This window comes from Lampetra fluviatilis, chromosome 58, assembly GCF_964198595.1.
Source record: "Lampetra fluviatilis chromosome 58, kcLamFluv1.1, whole genome shotgun sequence".
Classification (NCBI taxonomy): domain Eukaryota; kingdom Metazoa; phylum Chordata; class Hyperoartia; order Petromyzontiformes; family Petromyzontidae; genus Lampetra; species Lampetra fluviatilis.
In genome coordinates this window covers 7801496-7820070 of record NC_136332.1, presented here as the reverse complement: position 1 = coordinate 7820070, position 18575 = coordinate 7801496, and the positions used below count along the sequence as shown (strand labels likewise).

Genomic DNA, 18575 nt, shown 5'->3' with positions numbered 1-18575 from the left:
ATGACGGTGATGGTTATAAAAATGATGATGGTGGTGATGATGACAAAGGTGCTCATAATGATGGTGATGATAGTGATGGTGATGATTGTGATGATGGTGATGATAGTGATGGTGATGATTGTGATGATGGTGATGATAGTGATGGTGATGATTGTGATGATGGTGATGAAGGTGCTAAGAACGATGGTGGTGATAGTGATGATGGTTACAAGGTGTTAATAATGATTGTGCTGATGGTGATGATAGTGATGGTGATGATTGTGATGATGGTGATGAAGGTGCTAAGAACGATGGTGATGATTGTGATGATGATGATGATGATAACAAAGGTGCTAAGAATGATGGTGGTGATGGTTATAATGGCGACGACGACGATGATGATGATGGTGCCTAATTGCCTGTGGATATAAACCCACCATCATCATCACCACCACCACCACGGGACAATGAGTTTCTGTTTGATCAGCTGAGCTGGGCAACTTATGAACTATATATAACTAGGGCTGAACATCAGCCGTAACATCTATCAGCGCAAACACACACAGAGACACAGCCAAACAACAAGACAAAGAACCCCTGTGTAGCCTCAACAGGCTGGTTGGGGCAAGTGTCGTTTGCAAGCAGCAGCTATGGAGGCCGGCAAGGCACACGAGGGGGTGGGGTGGTCAACACCACGCCCGGCCGCCTTTGTCTCCCCGGTTCTGATGCCTGCACATCGCCCATTTTTTGAAAAATCGTCACTGGTTGTTGGTAGCCGATGAACAGGAATCGAACTCGTAGTGCAGCGCGCTAACCGCTGCGCCACAGCTCCCCCACTACATCAATACAGACAAAGATGCCCCATATAGCCTGACACACAACAACACACACAAAGACAAATATTACCCGTATAACTGTAACAGACAGTTGGGGCAAGTGCCAACACACACAAAGACAAAGATCCCCCGTCTAGCCGTAAGAGAGAGAGTTGGGGCAAGTGCCTACACGCACAAAGACAAAGATCCCCCGTATAGCCCTAACAGACAGTTGGGGCAAGTGCCTACACGCACAAAGACAAAGATCCCCCGTATAGCTGCAACAGACAGTTGGGGCAAGTGCCCACACACACAAAGACAAAGATCCCCCGTATAGCCCTAACAGACAGTTGGGGCAAGTGCCAACACACACAAAGACAAAGATCCCCCGTATAACCCTAACAGACAGTTGGGGCAAGTGCCCACACACACAAAGACAAAGATCACCCGTATAGCCATAAGAGAGAGTTGGGGCAAGTGCCCACACGCACAGGCCGCTGTCTCGTTATCACAAGAGACGACCCTGGTTTGTGTTGCGGACAAAAGAAGCTTTTGTGTCAAGGCCCTCTGGGTAAACACAAACGACTCGGCCGTGATTGCCGTTAATTATTAGGTGCGGGGAAGATGCAATAGCGATCCTCTCACCACAACACTGATGCCCACCACAACACTCACGTGGCATACCCCACCACAACACTGATGTCCACCACAACACTGATGTCCACCACAACACTGATGTCCACCACAACACTGATGCCCACCACAACACTGATGCCCACCACAACAATGATGCCCACCACAACACTCACGTGGCATAACCCACCACAACACTGATGCTCACCACAACACTGATGTCCACCACAACACTGATGCCCACCACAACACTGATGCCCACCACAACACTCACGTGGCATACCCCACCACAACACTGATGCCCACCACAACACTGATGTCCACCACAACACTGATGCCCACCACAACACTCACGTGGCATACCCCACCACAACACTGATGCCCACCACAACACTGATGCCCACCACAACACTCACGTGGCATACCCCACCACAACACTGATGCCCACCACAACACTGATGCCCACCACAACACTCACGTGGTATTGTCCACCACATTACTGATGCCCACCACAACACTGATTCCCACCACAGCACTGATGCCCACCACAACACTCACGTGGCATACCCCACCACAACACTGATGCCCACCACAACACTGATGCCCACCACAACACTGATGCCCACCACAACACTGATGCCCACCACAACACTCACGTGGCATACCCCACCACAACACTGATGCCCACCACAACACTGATTCCCACCACAACACTGATGCCCACCACAACACTGATGCCCACCACAACACGTGGGCCAGCGAGGACCGCTGTCCCACGTTACCCGCCCCCACTCCCCCCACGTTACCACGAGGGGTGGGTGGCGAGGTGGGGGTGGCGAGGTGGGGGTGGCAAGGGAGGGGGCGAAGGGGGGTGTCGAGGGTGGGGGTGGCGAGGGGGGTGGCGAGGGGGGTGGCGAGGGGGGGGGGCGAGGGAGCGAGGGGGCGAGGGTGGGGGGGTAGCGAGGGGGCACACAGGTGCAGAATGGAGCAGACCGACTTGAGCGGACCGTGCGATCCATCGGCACGGCCGCCCCCGTCTCTCTCCGCGAGCCCTCGCCAGGGTCGCGTGCCACGTGGGGCCAGTGGCGTTGGGGGAGGGGGGGGGCAACCGTTCTGACCGGGGTGCTCGCTCGCGACTCCGACAATCGGATCGACCCTTGACCCCATTGCGCAGGAGATTGGGGCCGGTCGCCTGGCGAGGCTCCGGGGGGGTCAGGGTTCAGATCGTTAAGACGCTCCCGGGGGAGATTCTCACAGGGCGAAACGTCGCGTCGCTCGGGGCGGAGACGCGGCGGGGCCCGACGTTAACGGCACACGGCCGCAGCTCGTCTGGAACTGGACCACGCAGCAGCAGGGGCAGCAGCAGCAGGGGCAGCAGCAGGGGCAGCAGCAGCAGCAAAAGCAGCAGCAGCAACGTCTCCCCCTTCCCACTGTAAATCAACCGCACGAGGCTGCGTCTGCGAGCCAGCAGCAGGGGCAGCAGCATCATCAGCAGCAGCAGCAGGGGCAGCAGCAGGGGCAGCAGCAGCAGCATCAGCAGCAGCATCAGCATCATCAGCAGCAGCAGCAGGGGCAGCAGCAGCATCAGCAGCAGCAGCAGCAGCAGGGCAGCAGCAGCAGCAGCTGTGGGAAGGATAGCGCAGGCGCCACTTTTGCTTATTTACTCATACAACTACAACAACACGGGTGTGAGTGTGAATATATATTTATAATCTCCTTCCTCCTCTCACCGCGCTGGACCGGTGCCCGGCTGGGAGGTCAGGCTGCCGTGTCGCGAAACGCCGATAAAAATAACCGAGGAATGCTCGGCAAAATTTGGAGAGAAGGAGGCGGTGGTGACGGCGGTTATGGTGGTGGTGGCGAAAGTGGTGGTGGTTGTGGTAGTGGTAGTGGCGGGAGTGGTGGTGGTGGTGGTAGTGATGGTGATTGTGGCAGTGATGGTGGCGGCGGCGGTGGTGGCGAGGGTGGCGAGAGTGGCGGTGGTGGCGAGGGTGGCGGTGGTGGTCGTGGCGGTGGTGGTGATTGTGGTAGTGGTGGCGGCAGTGACGGCGGTGTTAGTGGCGGTGGTGGTGGTTGTGATTGTGATGGTGGTGGCGGCAGTGACGGCGGTGTTAGTGGCGGTGCTGGCGGTGGTAGCGGCGGTGACCGTGCCCAGTTGTAAACCTCCAGCGGTAATAAGACGGCTCACCGAGTGATCTTCCTGTGACACCGGCAGTCGTAATAAGACGGCTCACCGAGTGATCTTCCTGTGACACCGGCAGTCGTAATAAGACGGCTCACCGAGTGATCGTATTATAAAACTCTTTACCCGTGCCAGCACCACGGAAAATGGAGGAGAGTCAGACCAACACTAAACAGAACTTTATTATTGTTATTGTTGTTGACCAGGTCAAGCCGGCTGAGCTGTGAGCTCTTGCTCAGAGGCGACCTGGCCGCACGTGACCGGAGCTCACCATGGTCGCAGTGGCCAATATCAACGTCGTACTCAGAATGTTAATGTTGTGGCTTGGCTCTCCAACACACAACCGGTGTGCTGTACTAGTATACTACACTATACACTACACTATATACTACACTATACACTACACACTATACACTACACTACACACTACACATATACTACACTATACACTACACACTACACTATACACTACACTATACACTACACTATACACTGGTGCTGTACTAGTATACTACACTATACACTACACTATACACTACACTATACACTACACTATACACTACACTATACACTGGTGCTGTACTAGTATACTACACTATACACTACACTATACACTACACTATACACTACACTATACACTGGTGCTGTACTCGTGACGAATTGGCACGTTCTGTTTACGTGACAAACCTGACTGATTGGCCGTGTCGGGTGGTGGAGGGTTTAACGACACATTTATATATTTACGCGATCTAACGCACAAAAGGCCTCTATTATGGATCATCGTTACCACCACCACCACCACGTGGGAGTTCACAGCGGCGGCTAAACATTCTCGACGCGCTTCGTTCCTAAATGTGTAGGAGGGCAAAAACGGGAGGAGGAACCCGGGAGACGGATCCACGCCGCGACCACCACGGGGAGGAGAGAGAGAGAACACGCGGGCCCCAAACACACAACAGCAGCAGGCGTCGATCGCCAGGGAGGCCGGGATCGAACCCACGCGCTCCTGCGTGGCAGGCGAGGGAGACGTGGAACACCTCCACGCCACGTGGCGCGAAACCGTGTTCGTGAATGGAAAACCGCGACGTTCAACCAACTTCGTCTCCATCGGCCCAAAACGGAACCCCGCGGCACACACGCGGCACAAGCCGGTCGCTTGCTCACGGTGACTGTTGCCGGCAACGATTGCCCTGGAGTGGAGCTACGGACCACCCATGGGTTGCACCATGGCGGATATAGGGCAGCAGCGAATCTGTCAACTCGGTACGGAAATAGCGCAGATGATGGCCGAGGATTGGAATGTTGCATCGCGCGAGTGGTGGCAGCGGCTTCAGGAGGCCGATGATGATGATGGTGGTGGTGGTGGCGCTAATGTTTGTCGCATCGCAGGATGGTCAGAGGTGGTGGTGACTTGCCGGAGGCCTTCATCCAGCAGTGGATTGATTATGGATGATGACGACGACGACGACGATGGAGGTGGCAGAATTCTGTCCAGCCAATCGCAGCTAGGGTCGTTAACCAGGAAGCGGTAACCGCGTTGAGAGCCGGTTATCGGTTAAGAGCCGGTCACCGATTCCGGTGGAGTAACGAACGCACCGATTGCCACGGAAGTGCAAACCGCACGGCGGCAGGCCTGGGTCACGGCGCATCGATGCAAGTCGCCCTCACTTCTCAGGTTAAAAAGGTTTAAAAGTAAAATGAGTAATAAAACTGAGACCTTTTTAGCCGGCATCAAAGTATGAAAAAATACTAATCAGCGTTTTACCCTTTCCGCTAATTAACCAGGAGTTGTTTTAAGATGTTCAACCACTGGACAATAACCTTCTGCGAGGAATCAAGTCCGCATTGAACACACGCAGTACCTACTCGTGGCAAAACGTGCAAAGGCTGTTTAATACTAGTAGGAACCTCCTGGTTACACCAGCCCACAGGGGATTATTGTGTCTGTCGTGCAGGGAGGGGCTGGGTGGGGAGGGGAGGGGCTGGGTGGGGAGGGTGGGAAGGGGCTGGGAGGGGTGGGGCTGGGTGGGGAGGGGCTAGTCACCCCGTGGTGCCCTTATAAAACTCAACGTTTAACCTACTCACGCCGGCTTGTGCCCGCCCTCACAGTCAGGCATATTTGCGGAATACACCACGCCGCCGTTGACCCTGGCCATTGACCGAGCAACCCAACGTTCCTACCAGCTCCCTCCGCAGAAATATGTTTAATTTGGTTACGCATCTTGGGAGTTTGGGGGGGGGGTATTTGAACCTTATGGCAGGACCCCGGGGTCCCATAAGCCCACGGCTCTCGCATAAACTGCGTTGCGACGTCATTTTACGTCCGTTGAAGGCGAACGACACGGCGATCTATTCCTCTCGACGAGCTCTACGCGATGCGCTAATCGAAGTTTAAAAGTTTTATAATGGTAGGTTTTTACCCTTTTAACTGGTACAAAACTGACACCTTTATTCAAGGCATCATGTTTGCAATGACCACAACACAAGTAGTCAATAAAGCAAACAAAAAGAAGCAACTCTGATAAGGATAATAATATGCAATGTCCTTGAAGTTGATTGGCCCACACCCGAGACGGCTTTCTTTAGAGCTTAGTCCCCATTGGTGTAGGGCCAGATGACACCAGAAGGCGTACAACTCAAAAAACAGTGCAATATCAGAGTATTGAGAGTTCGGGGTAAACATTTACACTATGAGATCTCTTTTACCAGTGGCAAAATATAATGGTAGGTTTTTACCCTTTAAACTGGTACAAAACTGACACCTTTATTCAAGGCATCATGTTTGCAATGACCACAACACAAGTAGTCAATAAAGCAAACAAAAAGAAGCAACTCTGATAAGGATAATAATATGCACTGTCCTTGAAGTTGATTGGCCCACACCCGAGACGGCTTTCTTTAGAGCCTAGTCCCCATTGGTGTAGGGCCAGATGACACCAGAAGGCGTACAACTCAAAAACAGTGCAATATCAGAGTATTGAGAGTTCGGGGTAAACATTTACACTATGAGATCATTGCAAACATGATGCCTTGAATAAAGGTGTCAGTTTTGTACCAGTTAAAAGGGTAAAAACCTACCATTATATTTTGCCACTGGTAAAAGAGATCTCATAGTTTAAAAGTTTTGTTTCTTCTGCGCATCAATCCTCGCTGCTGTGCCTGGACGACACGGCAACGGAATGATCCGCGCCAAGCTGGTCGCGGCGTCTACGTGCGCGGTGGGACGGAGTCGCCAAAAATTACATAAATTAATTACGACTTTCACTTCCGCTTATTCGGAACCCCGCCACAAGGTTCATTTGTACCTGTGGTCAAATCACAAGCCTGCATGCGAAGATTGGGTTATAGACAAGCGTGAGCTATTTGACTTGCTTGCTTGTAGCTCTGTCCAGCGCCTTGCTACCTCTGGGTGAAACGCGCTTCATAAGTGTAAAAGTATTATTAAGTGATTTTTGTTTTTATTTTATTTTCATTAATTTTGATGTTTTACCTACGTGACTTTACCGAAAAAACCTAAGAATATGATTCCTTGCAGTCACGAAAGCTTCAAATCTAGAATTATTATTAAGTTAGTATTAACATTATTCTTGCCAGAAAGGGTAAAACCTGGCCTTGTTTTGTCATCCCGTGTCTCGACAGCGAGTTCTAAACATAGCGAGCGGAGAATGGGGGGGGGGCACATCGTCCAAAAAATAAATCCAGCGAGGTCACACGGAACTCCGTGGCTCCCAGGGCATCCCCTTACCCTCGCCAGGGTCCCACTCCTCAGGTTACAAAGGGCCCCAAGAGACATCCAGAGACGCTTAAGAGACCCTCGGAGACATTCAGAGACATTCAGAGACCCTGGGAGAGACCCGGAGAGACCCCCAGATGTACCCGGAAGCTCCCAGAGACGGACAGACACCAAAAGAGCCGGCACCCGACCTGCCAGAAGCTGCTGTGAGCAGCTCCTTTCCCTCACCAGCAACATCGAAGGTGGATTCCAGCGAAAGTAAAAACCGGTACCGCCACGATAGACCTCTCATCCGCCTACGACACCGCCTTGGGACGATGGGCCTACGGCTCAGGGCTCCCGCTGAGGGCTCCTGCTAATCAGGGTTCCCGCTCAGGGCAGCTAATCAGGGTTCCCACTCAGGGCAGCGTGCGTCATCATCAAGTGCCATTCAGCACCGAATCTGCTGAACTCGATGGTCAGCAAACGAAAATTCCGGGCGCGCCTTTGCGGCAACACAAGCCGCACAAAGAATGTCAACGACCGGCTTACCTCGCCGATCGGCACAGCCTCCGATCCTGTTTTAAACATTCTTCAAAAGCGACCTGCCAAAGGCATCATCCGGTAAAAAGTGTCACTGCGGAGGACGGGGCAAGGGCTACTCGGGGCACAAGCCTGAAGTCCACTGCGTGACACGCGAAGACTACTTCCGAAGGTGGAGGCTGCGGCCAAAGCCATCCAAAACAACCGTCTCAATCCCCCGCCTCAATAACTGTGGCACGGACGCCCAGTTGTAAGCGACTCTCCGAAGTGGCCCTGTCAGACAACGAACCATGTCCCAAGCACGTGGGGCACGGCGTTGGACAGAAGCCTCGCATTCAAAAGCCACATCGGGAAAACAACATAAAAGTCGCGCGGCTCCGATACGCAAAGTGTCCGCCTTGCCACGCGGGGAGCCGCCACCAAAACCTCTCTCCGCACGGCCGCCCCCCCCCCCCCGCGTACTCCGGTGCCGAGTGCCGCTGCGCCAGCCCGGGCATCGAGCGCACCGCACAGAGAAGTTGGACGTCCGGATCGACGGCACGCTTCGAGCAGTCACGGGCACGGCCGAAACGCGCTTCCCGCCGGGCGGCGACCGGTTCTGGCCAACGTGACGCCGGCAAACCTCCGGCGCCGGGACGCCGGGCGATGGCAAACGGGCCGGGAGAAATCCGAGGAAGCGTTACGTCTTGCCGTTACACCGAGACCCGCTGGAGCCCCCGCGAACCAGAGGTCGCAACCGGGTACCCGATACCCGTACCCTACCCGATACTCGGCTACCCGTACCTGGCCGGATACGGGTACCCGTTTGCGACCCTGGTGCGGCCGGGTACGGGCAAGGAATCAAAACCCGTTTGCGACCTCTGCCGCGAACCCGCCTGAGATCCCGGAAACCAATCTGGAATCGCGCGAGACAACCGGATGACGCTGGGAGGCGGGGGGTCAACTGGCGAGCACCACGCGGGGTTCTGCGGAAGTTCCAAAAACAAGGCCTCATCGCCGACCCTACCACCCATTGTTCCGTACGGCTTTGGTCTGCCAAACTACGGTGGCTCCATCGACCGCTTCGGAGTAGCAACTGGTCCGCTCACTCCTCCCTCCACGAGTGGAGAATTTAAGTTGAGAATTGAAGGCAACCCACGAAGTGACTGCAGACGACGGAGCCACCGCATCGCGAACGACTTCATCCTGCGCCCGCTCTCTGCCGGACTGAGCGCTATCAGTGGCGCCAACTCCCACAGCTGTCGCACGGCTCACACACTTAAACTTAGACGTGTGGCTTGCACAGACTTGCCATACGTTCGAGAGACAGAGACCCCCAGATATACCCAGAGACACCCAGAGACAAGCAAAGACATGCAGAGACACAGAGAGATACAGAGACCCCCAGGGACACCCAGAGACACGCAAAGACTCCCAGATATAAACAGAAACACATAGAGACACACAGAGACACACAGAGACCCCCAGTGACACCACGAGACACGCAGAGACTCCCAGATATACCCAGAGACCCCCAGAGACACCCAGAGACCCCCAGAGACACCCAGAGATCCCCAGAGACACCCAGAGATCCCCAGAGACCACGCAGGAGCTCCAGGGCTGGCTCTGACTGCGTCCAGGATTGCGTGAGAGCTCCCAGAGCTACGAGCCCCACGGACACAGAAGGGACATTCAAACCATGCTTTTTGATTAACACGAATAACGTTGCAGTAGCAGTGATAATAACGATAAAGAAACATTAACTTTGTCACTCGGCAGAGGCACGCCAAGTTCCAACGTCACCCCTGTGCAGGAGGGTCCTGGGCGGGAGGTTTTTGACGTCGCGAAGCCAAACAACGGGGTTCGTGCCACACACTAAGATCCCCCGTGTAGCCTCAACAGACCACACACGCACCCGCACACCCCACACGCACACAGACACCCCACACACCCCGCACACACACAGACGCCCCACACACACCCCATGATGACGTAAATTTCACGGAGGTGCGAACATACCGAACGCTTTGCCACCTCACTGGCTAAGAGACACCCACAGTGTGTCTAGAGATGTGACTAAGAGACACCCACAGAGTGTCTAGAAGTGACTAAGCGACACCCACAGAGTGTCTAGAAGTGACTAAGAGACACCCACAGAGTGTCTAGAAGTGGCTAAGAGACCAGGTAATGGGATTGGCAATAGCAGTGGGGATATGAGTGGGTAATGGGATTGGCAATAGGAGTGGTGATATGAGTGGTTAATAGGACAGCGCAATACGAGTGGGGCGTTGCCAAGGCCCAAGAAGTCTCCTGTGCAATGTCAACATCAGCGGCCGTGCTGGGTGGGTGATATGCGTGGAATGCGGGGGGGAGAGGCGTGGTGGGACTAGGGGAGGGGGGGGGCACCACTCCCGGGGCATCGCGGGCGTGGGGGGGGGGACGTCGTTTCACCTGCGCCGAGGCCGCAGCATCCGTCAGCGGTGAGGGCCGGAGCTTAGCCACACGGTGGAGGAGGCAGGGGGGGAGGGAGGTTACTTTCAATACCTCCTCCTGCTGCTGCTGCTCCAAGCACTAATCTCAGCCAGTCAGCAGAAACCACGCAGCCAGTACAACTCACCCAGCGACACTCACCCAGAGCCACTCACCCAGACAGAGCCACTCACTCACCCAGACAGAGCCACTCACTCACCCAGCGACACTCACCCAGCGACACTCACCCAGACAGAGCCACTCACTCACCCAGCGACACTCACCCAGACAGAGCCACTCACTCACCCAGCGACACTCACCCAGACAGCGACACTCACCTAGCCAATACACATCAACTGCTATAATGAACGCCACTCACCTACCCAGAACAATGCCTCCGAGACTCAGCACTACTCAGGCTCACAGCAAAGGGCATTATGGTGTCACTGGGCTCTTATCTTGGACATCAAGTTCATCTCACTTTGACTGACCCTGGAGCCATCTCCACCACAATATACACTTCAACACACAACCACCCAGCCAACACACACACACCCAACACACCCCCACACACCCATCCAACACCCTCCACCCCACCCAACACCCCCCACCCACCCACCCAACACACCCCCACCCACCCAACACCCCCCACCCACCCACCCAACACACACCCACCCACCCAACACACCCACACCCACCCAACACCCCCCCACCCACCCACCCAACACACCCCCACCCACCCATCCAACACACTCCACCCAACACCACCCACCCAACACCCCCCACCCACCCACCCACCACACCCCCACCAACACCCCCCACCCACCCAACACACCCCCACCCACCCAACACCCCCCCACCCACCCACCCAACACACCCCCACCCACCCAACACACCCCCACCCACCCAACACCCCCCACCCACCCAACACACCCCCACCCACCCAACACCCCCCCACCCACCCACCCAACACACCCCCACCCACCCAACACACCCCCACCCACCCAACACCCCCCCACCCACCCACCCAACACACCCCCACCCACCCATCCAACACACTCCACCCAACACCACCCACCCAACACACCCCACCCACCCAACACCCCCCACCCACCCAACACCCCCCCACCCACCCACCCAACACACCCCCACCCACCCAACACACCCCCACCCACCCAACACCCCCCCACCCACCCACCCAACACACCCCCACCCACCCATCCAACACACTCCACCCAACACCACCCACCCAACACCCCCCACCCACCCACCCACCACACCCCCACCCACCCACCACACCCCCACCCACCCACCACTCCCCCACCCACCACCCACCACCCACCCACCACACCACCACCACCAGCAAGCTCACCCCACAATAGTAACCGAGCAATCGTCATGCCCCCACTCACCCTGGCGACACTAAATATAGACACTGCACGGTCCACATGTCACACCCTGCCCCTGCCGAACCACCACGTTACAAACCACGACACAGCAACACACCATACCGCACAACTCGTCACGGAACCTCACTTCCACACCATACACACACCAACACACCATACCACACAACTCGTCACGGAAACTCACTTCCACACCATACAACACACTACACACCATACAACACACGACACAACAAAGACAAAGATCCCCCGTATAGCCTTAACAGGCTGTTGGGGCAAGTGCTGTTAGTGAGTGGCACGGTACACGAGGGGGTGGGTGGTCAAACACCACGCCCGGCCCCCTTTGTCTCTCCAGTGTTGATGTCTACACACCGCACCGGGAACTCATTTACCGTTCCTCACACACACACACCTACACACACACCTACACACCCACACACACACCTACAAACAACACCCACACACCCTTTCCCCCACACACCCCCACACACACCCCCCACACCCACACACACCCCCACACACACACACACCTACACACACACACCGACACACCCACCCACACAACCACACCTACACACGCACCCACACCTACACACACCCCCACACACACACACCCCCACACACACCCACATACCCACACACACACCACACCCTACTACTACAACACACGAACACAGTCGTGGGCTGGCTGTTGTAACACGTTACAGCTTAGGATATGTTTGAACACGTGTCCGTGTGTGTGTGTCCGTGTGTGTGTGTCCGTGTGTGTGTGTCCGTGTGTGTGTGTCCGTGTGTGTGTGTCCGTGTGTGTGTCCATGTGTGTGTGTGTGCTATGTGCGGTGGCCAACACCAGTGACGCTTATCTGAATCGCTCCTGGGCCTCCCCAAGGTCGACTCAGCCTCAAATGAGTACCTGGTGTGCGATGTGTAAACATCACCACCGGGGAGACAAAGGCGGCCGGGCGTGGTGCTGGCCACCCACCCCCTCGTGTGCCGTGTCCGCCTTCACAGGTGCTGCTACTCGCTAGCAGCACTTGCCCCAAGTCTATTACAGGCTACACGGGGGATCTTTGTCTTTGCTTTGTGTGGTGTGTTACAACGCTGCTCCCTCTAAACAGCACTTGCCCCAGCAGTCTGTGCAAGGCTACACGGGGGATCTTTGTCCTTGTGTGTCACTCGACGAGGATGTTCCATCTCCAAGGGATTAGCGAAGTGAAGTTATTCTCTTTGTGAAAAAAAAAACCCAAATCCCACCAAACACCACCCCTCTCTACACCCGCCGCCGTATCCGATTAAGTGGGGGTGACGTCACCACGGCACCTGTGCCAGGCTGGGTGCACCTTGCACGTATGCACTGTATGTTGAACTTCTTTAGCACCGTACGTAACCAACCACTATCATCACGTGAAGTGTCGAAGGTTCGCTGCAGGCAGGAGGTCACGGGACAGACCCCACGTGTAGCCTTATCAGACTGTTGGGGCAAGGCACGGCACACGAGGGGGTGGGTGGCCAACACCACGCCCGGCCGCCTTTGTCTCCCTAGTGGCGATGCTTACACAATGCACCAAGTACTCATTTGAGGCCGAGTCAACCTAGGAGGAGGCCCAGGAGAGGTTCGGAAAATCGTCACCGGTGTTGGCCGTGAGTGGGAATCGAACCTGGGTCGCTGGGTTCGTAGTGCAGCGTAGCGCTAACCGCTGCGCCACCGCTCCCAGGCACACCCCCCACGACACACGCAACTTCACATCAATAGCCAAAGGTCCCCCGTGTAGCCCTTAACAGACTGTTGGGGCAAGGGCTGCTCGCCAGTTAGCACCTCCCCCCACACATTCCGTCACACCCCGACACACACACACCCACCCCGACACACACACACCCTGACCCCCACCCCCAAACACTCCTGACCCCCCCACCCCGTCACACACACCCCCCCCAAACACTCCTGACCCCCACCCACCCCCAACACTCCATCACACTCCGACACACACACACCCCCAAACGCTCCTGACCCCCAACCCCCCCCCCCCAACACTCCGTCACACCCCGACACACACACACCCCCAAACACTCCTGACCCCCAACCCCCCCCCCAACACTCCGTCACACCCCGACACACACACACCCCCCAACACTCCGTCACACCCCGACACACACACACCCCCAAACACTCCGTCACACCCCGACACACACACACCCCCAAACACTCCGTCACACCCCGACACACACACACACCCCCAAACACTCCGTCACACCCTGTCTCACACACACACACCATCACTCCTGACCCCCCCCCCCCAAACACTCCGTCACACTCCGACAACCCCATCACCCCTGACCCCCACCCCCCCACCATGAACCCTGTAGGTGTGTAGGGGGTTTTCGAGTCCACACGAGGTACAGACGTTTCAATACGGGCCAACGACACAAACGATCGTCTATTTGTGCGTTTCTCCTCCCTTGTGCTGATATCAGCCACTCGTCTCGGTCGGTCGACCCGTGGCACCTGCTGGGTCTGCCCCGTGACCTCCTGCCAGCGGGCGTTCAACACTTCACGTGGTAGCCTCAAGGTGCACATGGCCTGGCACAAGCGTCGTGGTGACGTCACTGCCACTTAGTGGCGAATGGCGGTTGTTGTTGTTGTTGTTTCTGCCTTGTGATGGGTCTTTGTGGGATGAACGTTGAGATTTGGAAGGGCCACGGGGTGACCACTCAGCTCTGGACTGCTCCGTAACAAGGTCGGGCACTGACCAGGGGCTGACAGCTTTGCAATCGATTAGGTGGGGTCCACCAATATTCGATTTGTCTCGCTGTTCGGTGACACCCTCGAGGCGATCGTCGTCATCATCATCATCATCAAAGATCGTGGACTCCTCTTTGCCCAAGACCACCCACATCGTCGTGTCGCTCGCGGTCTCGGACATTCAACGCCGCAGGGGTGGAGGCTCCGGTAATCGAGAGAACAAACTCCTGGTCAAAGGGGGGGCCCGGCCCCCCAACTCGTAGCTTGGGGGAGGGTGGCAAGGGACCCCCCCCCCTAGCCACCACGAGCGACTGCACGAACTCCCTGCCCCAAGTTGCCCCCCATCCCCAAACCAATCCCTTCCATTAAGTAGCTACAAGCATACAACAACATTTTTTAAGGAAGTTAACTTAACTCGCTTGTCAACTCAATCAACCACGCACGCACTCGCTCACCCACTGCCCCACTCATTTACTCCACCAATTCACTCATTCAATTAGCCACTCATTCACTCCACTCATTCACTCCACCAATTCACTCCCCTGCAAAACACACTCAACCATGCCGGCATTCACTCACTCGCACAACGCCACACAAACTCACTCCTTCAAATGATCGGCAAACTCATTCCCTCAATCGCTGACTTACTAACAAACTCATTCACCCATTCACTCACTCATTCACTCACGTGCCCAATCACTCACTCCATCGCTCATTCAATTAGAAACAGACTCACTCAATCATTCACCCACCCGGTGACTCATTCAGTAACTCAACCAACCACTCACCCACCCATCCACTCACTCGCTCGGCCACTTACCAATGTATTCACTCTGCACCTCCGATTAGCACGGTTAGTTACGAAAGTTCAACACACATACACACTCACCTATCCACTCACTCACCCGGCCAGTCACTCACTCACCTGGTCACTCACTCACCCAGCCACTCACTCACCCAGTCACTCACCCAGTCACTCACTCACCCGGTCACTCACTCACCCGGTCACTCACTCACCCGGTCACTCACTCACCCGGTCACTCACTCACCTAGCCACTCACTCACCCGGTCACTCACTCACCCGGTCACTCACTCACCCGGTCACTCACTCACCCGGTCACTCACTCACCCGGTCACTCACTCACCCAGTCGCTCACTCACCGGTCACTCACTCACCCGGTCACTCACTCACCTGATCACTCACTCACCTGATCACTCACTCACCTGGTCACTCACCCAGCCACTCACTCACCCAGTCATTCACTCACCTGGTCACTCACTCACCCAGCCACTCGCTCACTCGGTCACTCACTTACCCAGTCACTCACTTACCCAGTCACTTACCTAGCCACTCACTCACCCAGTCACTCACTCACCTGGTCACTCACTCATCCGGTCACTCACCCACTCAATCACCTCTTCAGTGACTGAACCCAAAAAACCCATAATCCTTCCCCCACAACTCCCACCACACCCACACGGCACTTGGCAATGACCACTCAAGACCCCCTTGCAGGAGCCGGGCCCAGCAAGACCAGGGGGGGTATCTGGAGAGGGGGTCCCTGGAGAGGGGGTCCCTGCAATGAAGTCTTTATCGGCCAGGGCAGGGTCGGGATAAGGAGGGGTTTGGATAACAGCTCCGTGGTCTGTGTTAAGGGTCAAGTCACAGGGGCTGGTATTTGCGCAGCACTATTGGGGGTCAGGATATAGGAGTCAGCGTTCGTGTTAGGGGGGTTAAGGTTAGAGTCGAGGCTTTGCGATGTATGAGGGGGGTCATTGTTGAGGGTGAGGGGGTCAGAGTTCAGGGGGTCAGAGTTGAGGGTGATGGGGTCAGAGTTGAGGGTGAGGGGGTCAGCGTTGAGGGTGAGGGGGTCAGCGTTGAGGGATGAGGGGGTCAGAGTTGAGTGTTGAGGGGGTCAGTGTTGAGGGGGTTAGCGTTGAGGGTGAGGGGGTCAGAGTTGAGGGTTGAGGGGGTCAGAGTTGAGGGTTGAGGGGGTCAGCGTTGAGGGTTGAGGGGGTCAGCGTTGAGGGTGAGGGGGTCAGCGTTGAGGGCGAGGGGGTCAGAGTTGAGGGTGAGGGGGTCAGAGTTGAGGGTGAGGGGGTCAGCGTTGAGGGTGAGGGGGTCAGGGTTGAGGGTGAGGGGGTCAGCTAGGGGGTCAGGGTTGAGGGGGTCAGGGTTGAGGGGGTCAGGGTTGAGGCTGTAGACACTCGCGGCCCTCACCTGAACATCGTCTGGTTGGCCCTGAGGCGCATCCTGTTCAGCTGCTTCTTCATCATGTCGACGGCGGGAGGCTCGGACGAGGTGACGACGACGACGACGACGAGGAGGTTGAGGACGAAGATCGGAAAGAGGAGGTGGATGAGGTGGTGGTGGAGGTGGTGGTGGAGGATGAGGAGGTGGTGGTAAGGTGAGGTGGTGGTGGAGGAGGTGGTGGAGGAGGATGAGGAGGTGGTGGAGGATGAGGTGGTGGTGGAGGAGGTGGTGGTGGATGATGAGGTGGAGGTGGAGGATGAGGTGGAGGTGGCGGCTATCGTCGCAAGAGACCTCGCGATAAACTCCACCGAAGTCGCTCTACAGCAGCCGCAGAGGCCACCACCTCGTCATCATCATCGTCGTCATCTCCCCCTCGGTGTATCCCACTCGGTGTCTCCCACTCGGTGTCTCTCTCTCACTGTCCCCGTGTCTCTCTCATTGCCTCTGTACACCGAGTCTCACTGTCAGCCGTGCCTCTGTCTGTCTCCACTAGTCTCGCCGTGTCTCTGTCTGCGTCTCCCTGTATCTCTCAATGTCCCGTGTCTCCACTAGTCTCGCCGTGTCTCCCCCCACCCACCCACCTCTCTATATCTTCCCGTGTCCCCGTGTCTCCCTCCGTGTCCCCGTGTCTCCCTCCGTCTCCCCGTATCTCCCCCAACCCACCTCTTTATATCTTCCCGTGTCCCCGTGCTTCCCTCCGTCTCCCCGTGTCTCCTTCTGTCTATCTCCGTGTCCCAGTGTCTCCCTCTGTATCTGTCTCCCCGTGTCTCCCTTCGTGTCCCCGTGTCTCCCGCCGGGTCCCCGTGTCTCCCTCCGTGTCTCTGTCTCCCTCTGTATCTGTTTCCCCGTGTCTCACTCCGTGTCTGTCTCCCCGTGTCTCCCGCCGGGTTCCCGTGTCTCCCTCCGTGTCTCTGTCTCCCCGCGTCTCCCCCCACCACCCCGGACGTAGCCTGTGAGGCCATGACGTCATCCCCGCTCGCCCTTCATCAAACTCCGCCGCCATCTTGCTAAGGGGGAGAAAACCCTCAATGGCGGCAGGGGGAGGGGCCACCGCCCGCGCGCGCCCCGCCCCTCCATAGGCCTCCCGGAGTGACGCGCGATGACGTCGCCAGCAACGTCACGGAACTCAATGGCGGCAGCCCCCCCCCTGAGTAAGATGGCCGCCGCCGCTTGCGTCACCTGCGAATGTACAAGCGGCGGCGCGCGATCGTCTAAAACAATATTTTTTTAAATAAAGAAATCGATTTCAAAACAAAGACAAAGGTCCCGTCACACCCCCGCCACCACAACTCCCCCCGCAGTGTAGCCTTCGACAGACCGTGGGGCAAGTGCTGTGTTCAGTGAGGTTGTGGAGCGTGCCTAGGCCGTAGGGAGGGAGGGGTGGGAGGAGTGGGAGGGGCGGGTGGGGTGTGTGGGTGGAGTGGGCGGGTGGTTACGTGGGTGGGGTGAGGTGGGTGGGTGGGTGGGGCGGGGTACGTGGGAGGGGTGCGTGGGAGGAGCGGGGTGCGTGAGAGGGGTGGGAGGGGTGGGGTGTGTGGGTGGAGTGGGTGGGAGGGGTGCGTGGTTGGGGTGCGTGGGAGGGGTGGGTGGGAGTGGTGGGATGAGTGGTTGGGGCGGGGTGGCTCGGCACCACGCCTTGTCGCCTTTTCTTCACCCCCCAGTCGACGTTTCCGCATCGCTCCGGCCACTCGTTTTGTAGGCTGAGTCGACCTAGGGGAGACCCAGGACCGGTTCGGACAATCGCCACTGACGAACTTGGGCGATGGACCCATTCCGTTGGTGCGACGTCACGCGATTTTGGACGATTTTTGACCCCCCCCCCTCAAATATGACGTCACAAAGCTCTGCCCCCCCCCCAAAAAA

The 18575-nt window shown here is 56.7% G+C and overlaps 1 protein-coding gene across 1 annotated transcript in view; it reads right to left on the bottom strand.

The window, feature by feature from the left end:
* Window positions 1-18075, bottom strand: part of LOC144950483 (rho GTPase-activating protein 44-like) — a 63154-nt gene extending 45079 nt beyond the window's left edge. Inside the window, 1 exon segment of the mRNA XM_078880614.1 lies at window positions 16680-18075. Within this exon segment, the coding sequence (XP_078736740.1) occupies window positions 16680-16735 (56 nt within the window). The 5' untranslated portion in view covers window positions 16736-18075.
* Window positions 18076-18575: the final 500 nt, after the last annotated feature.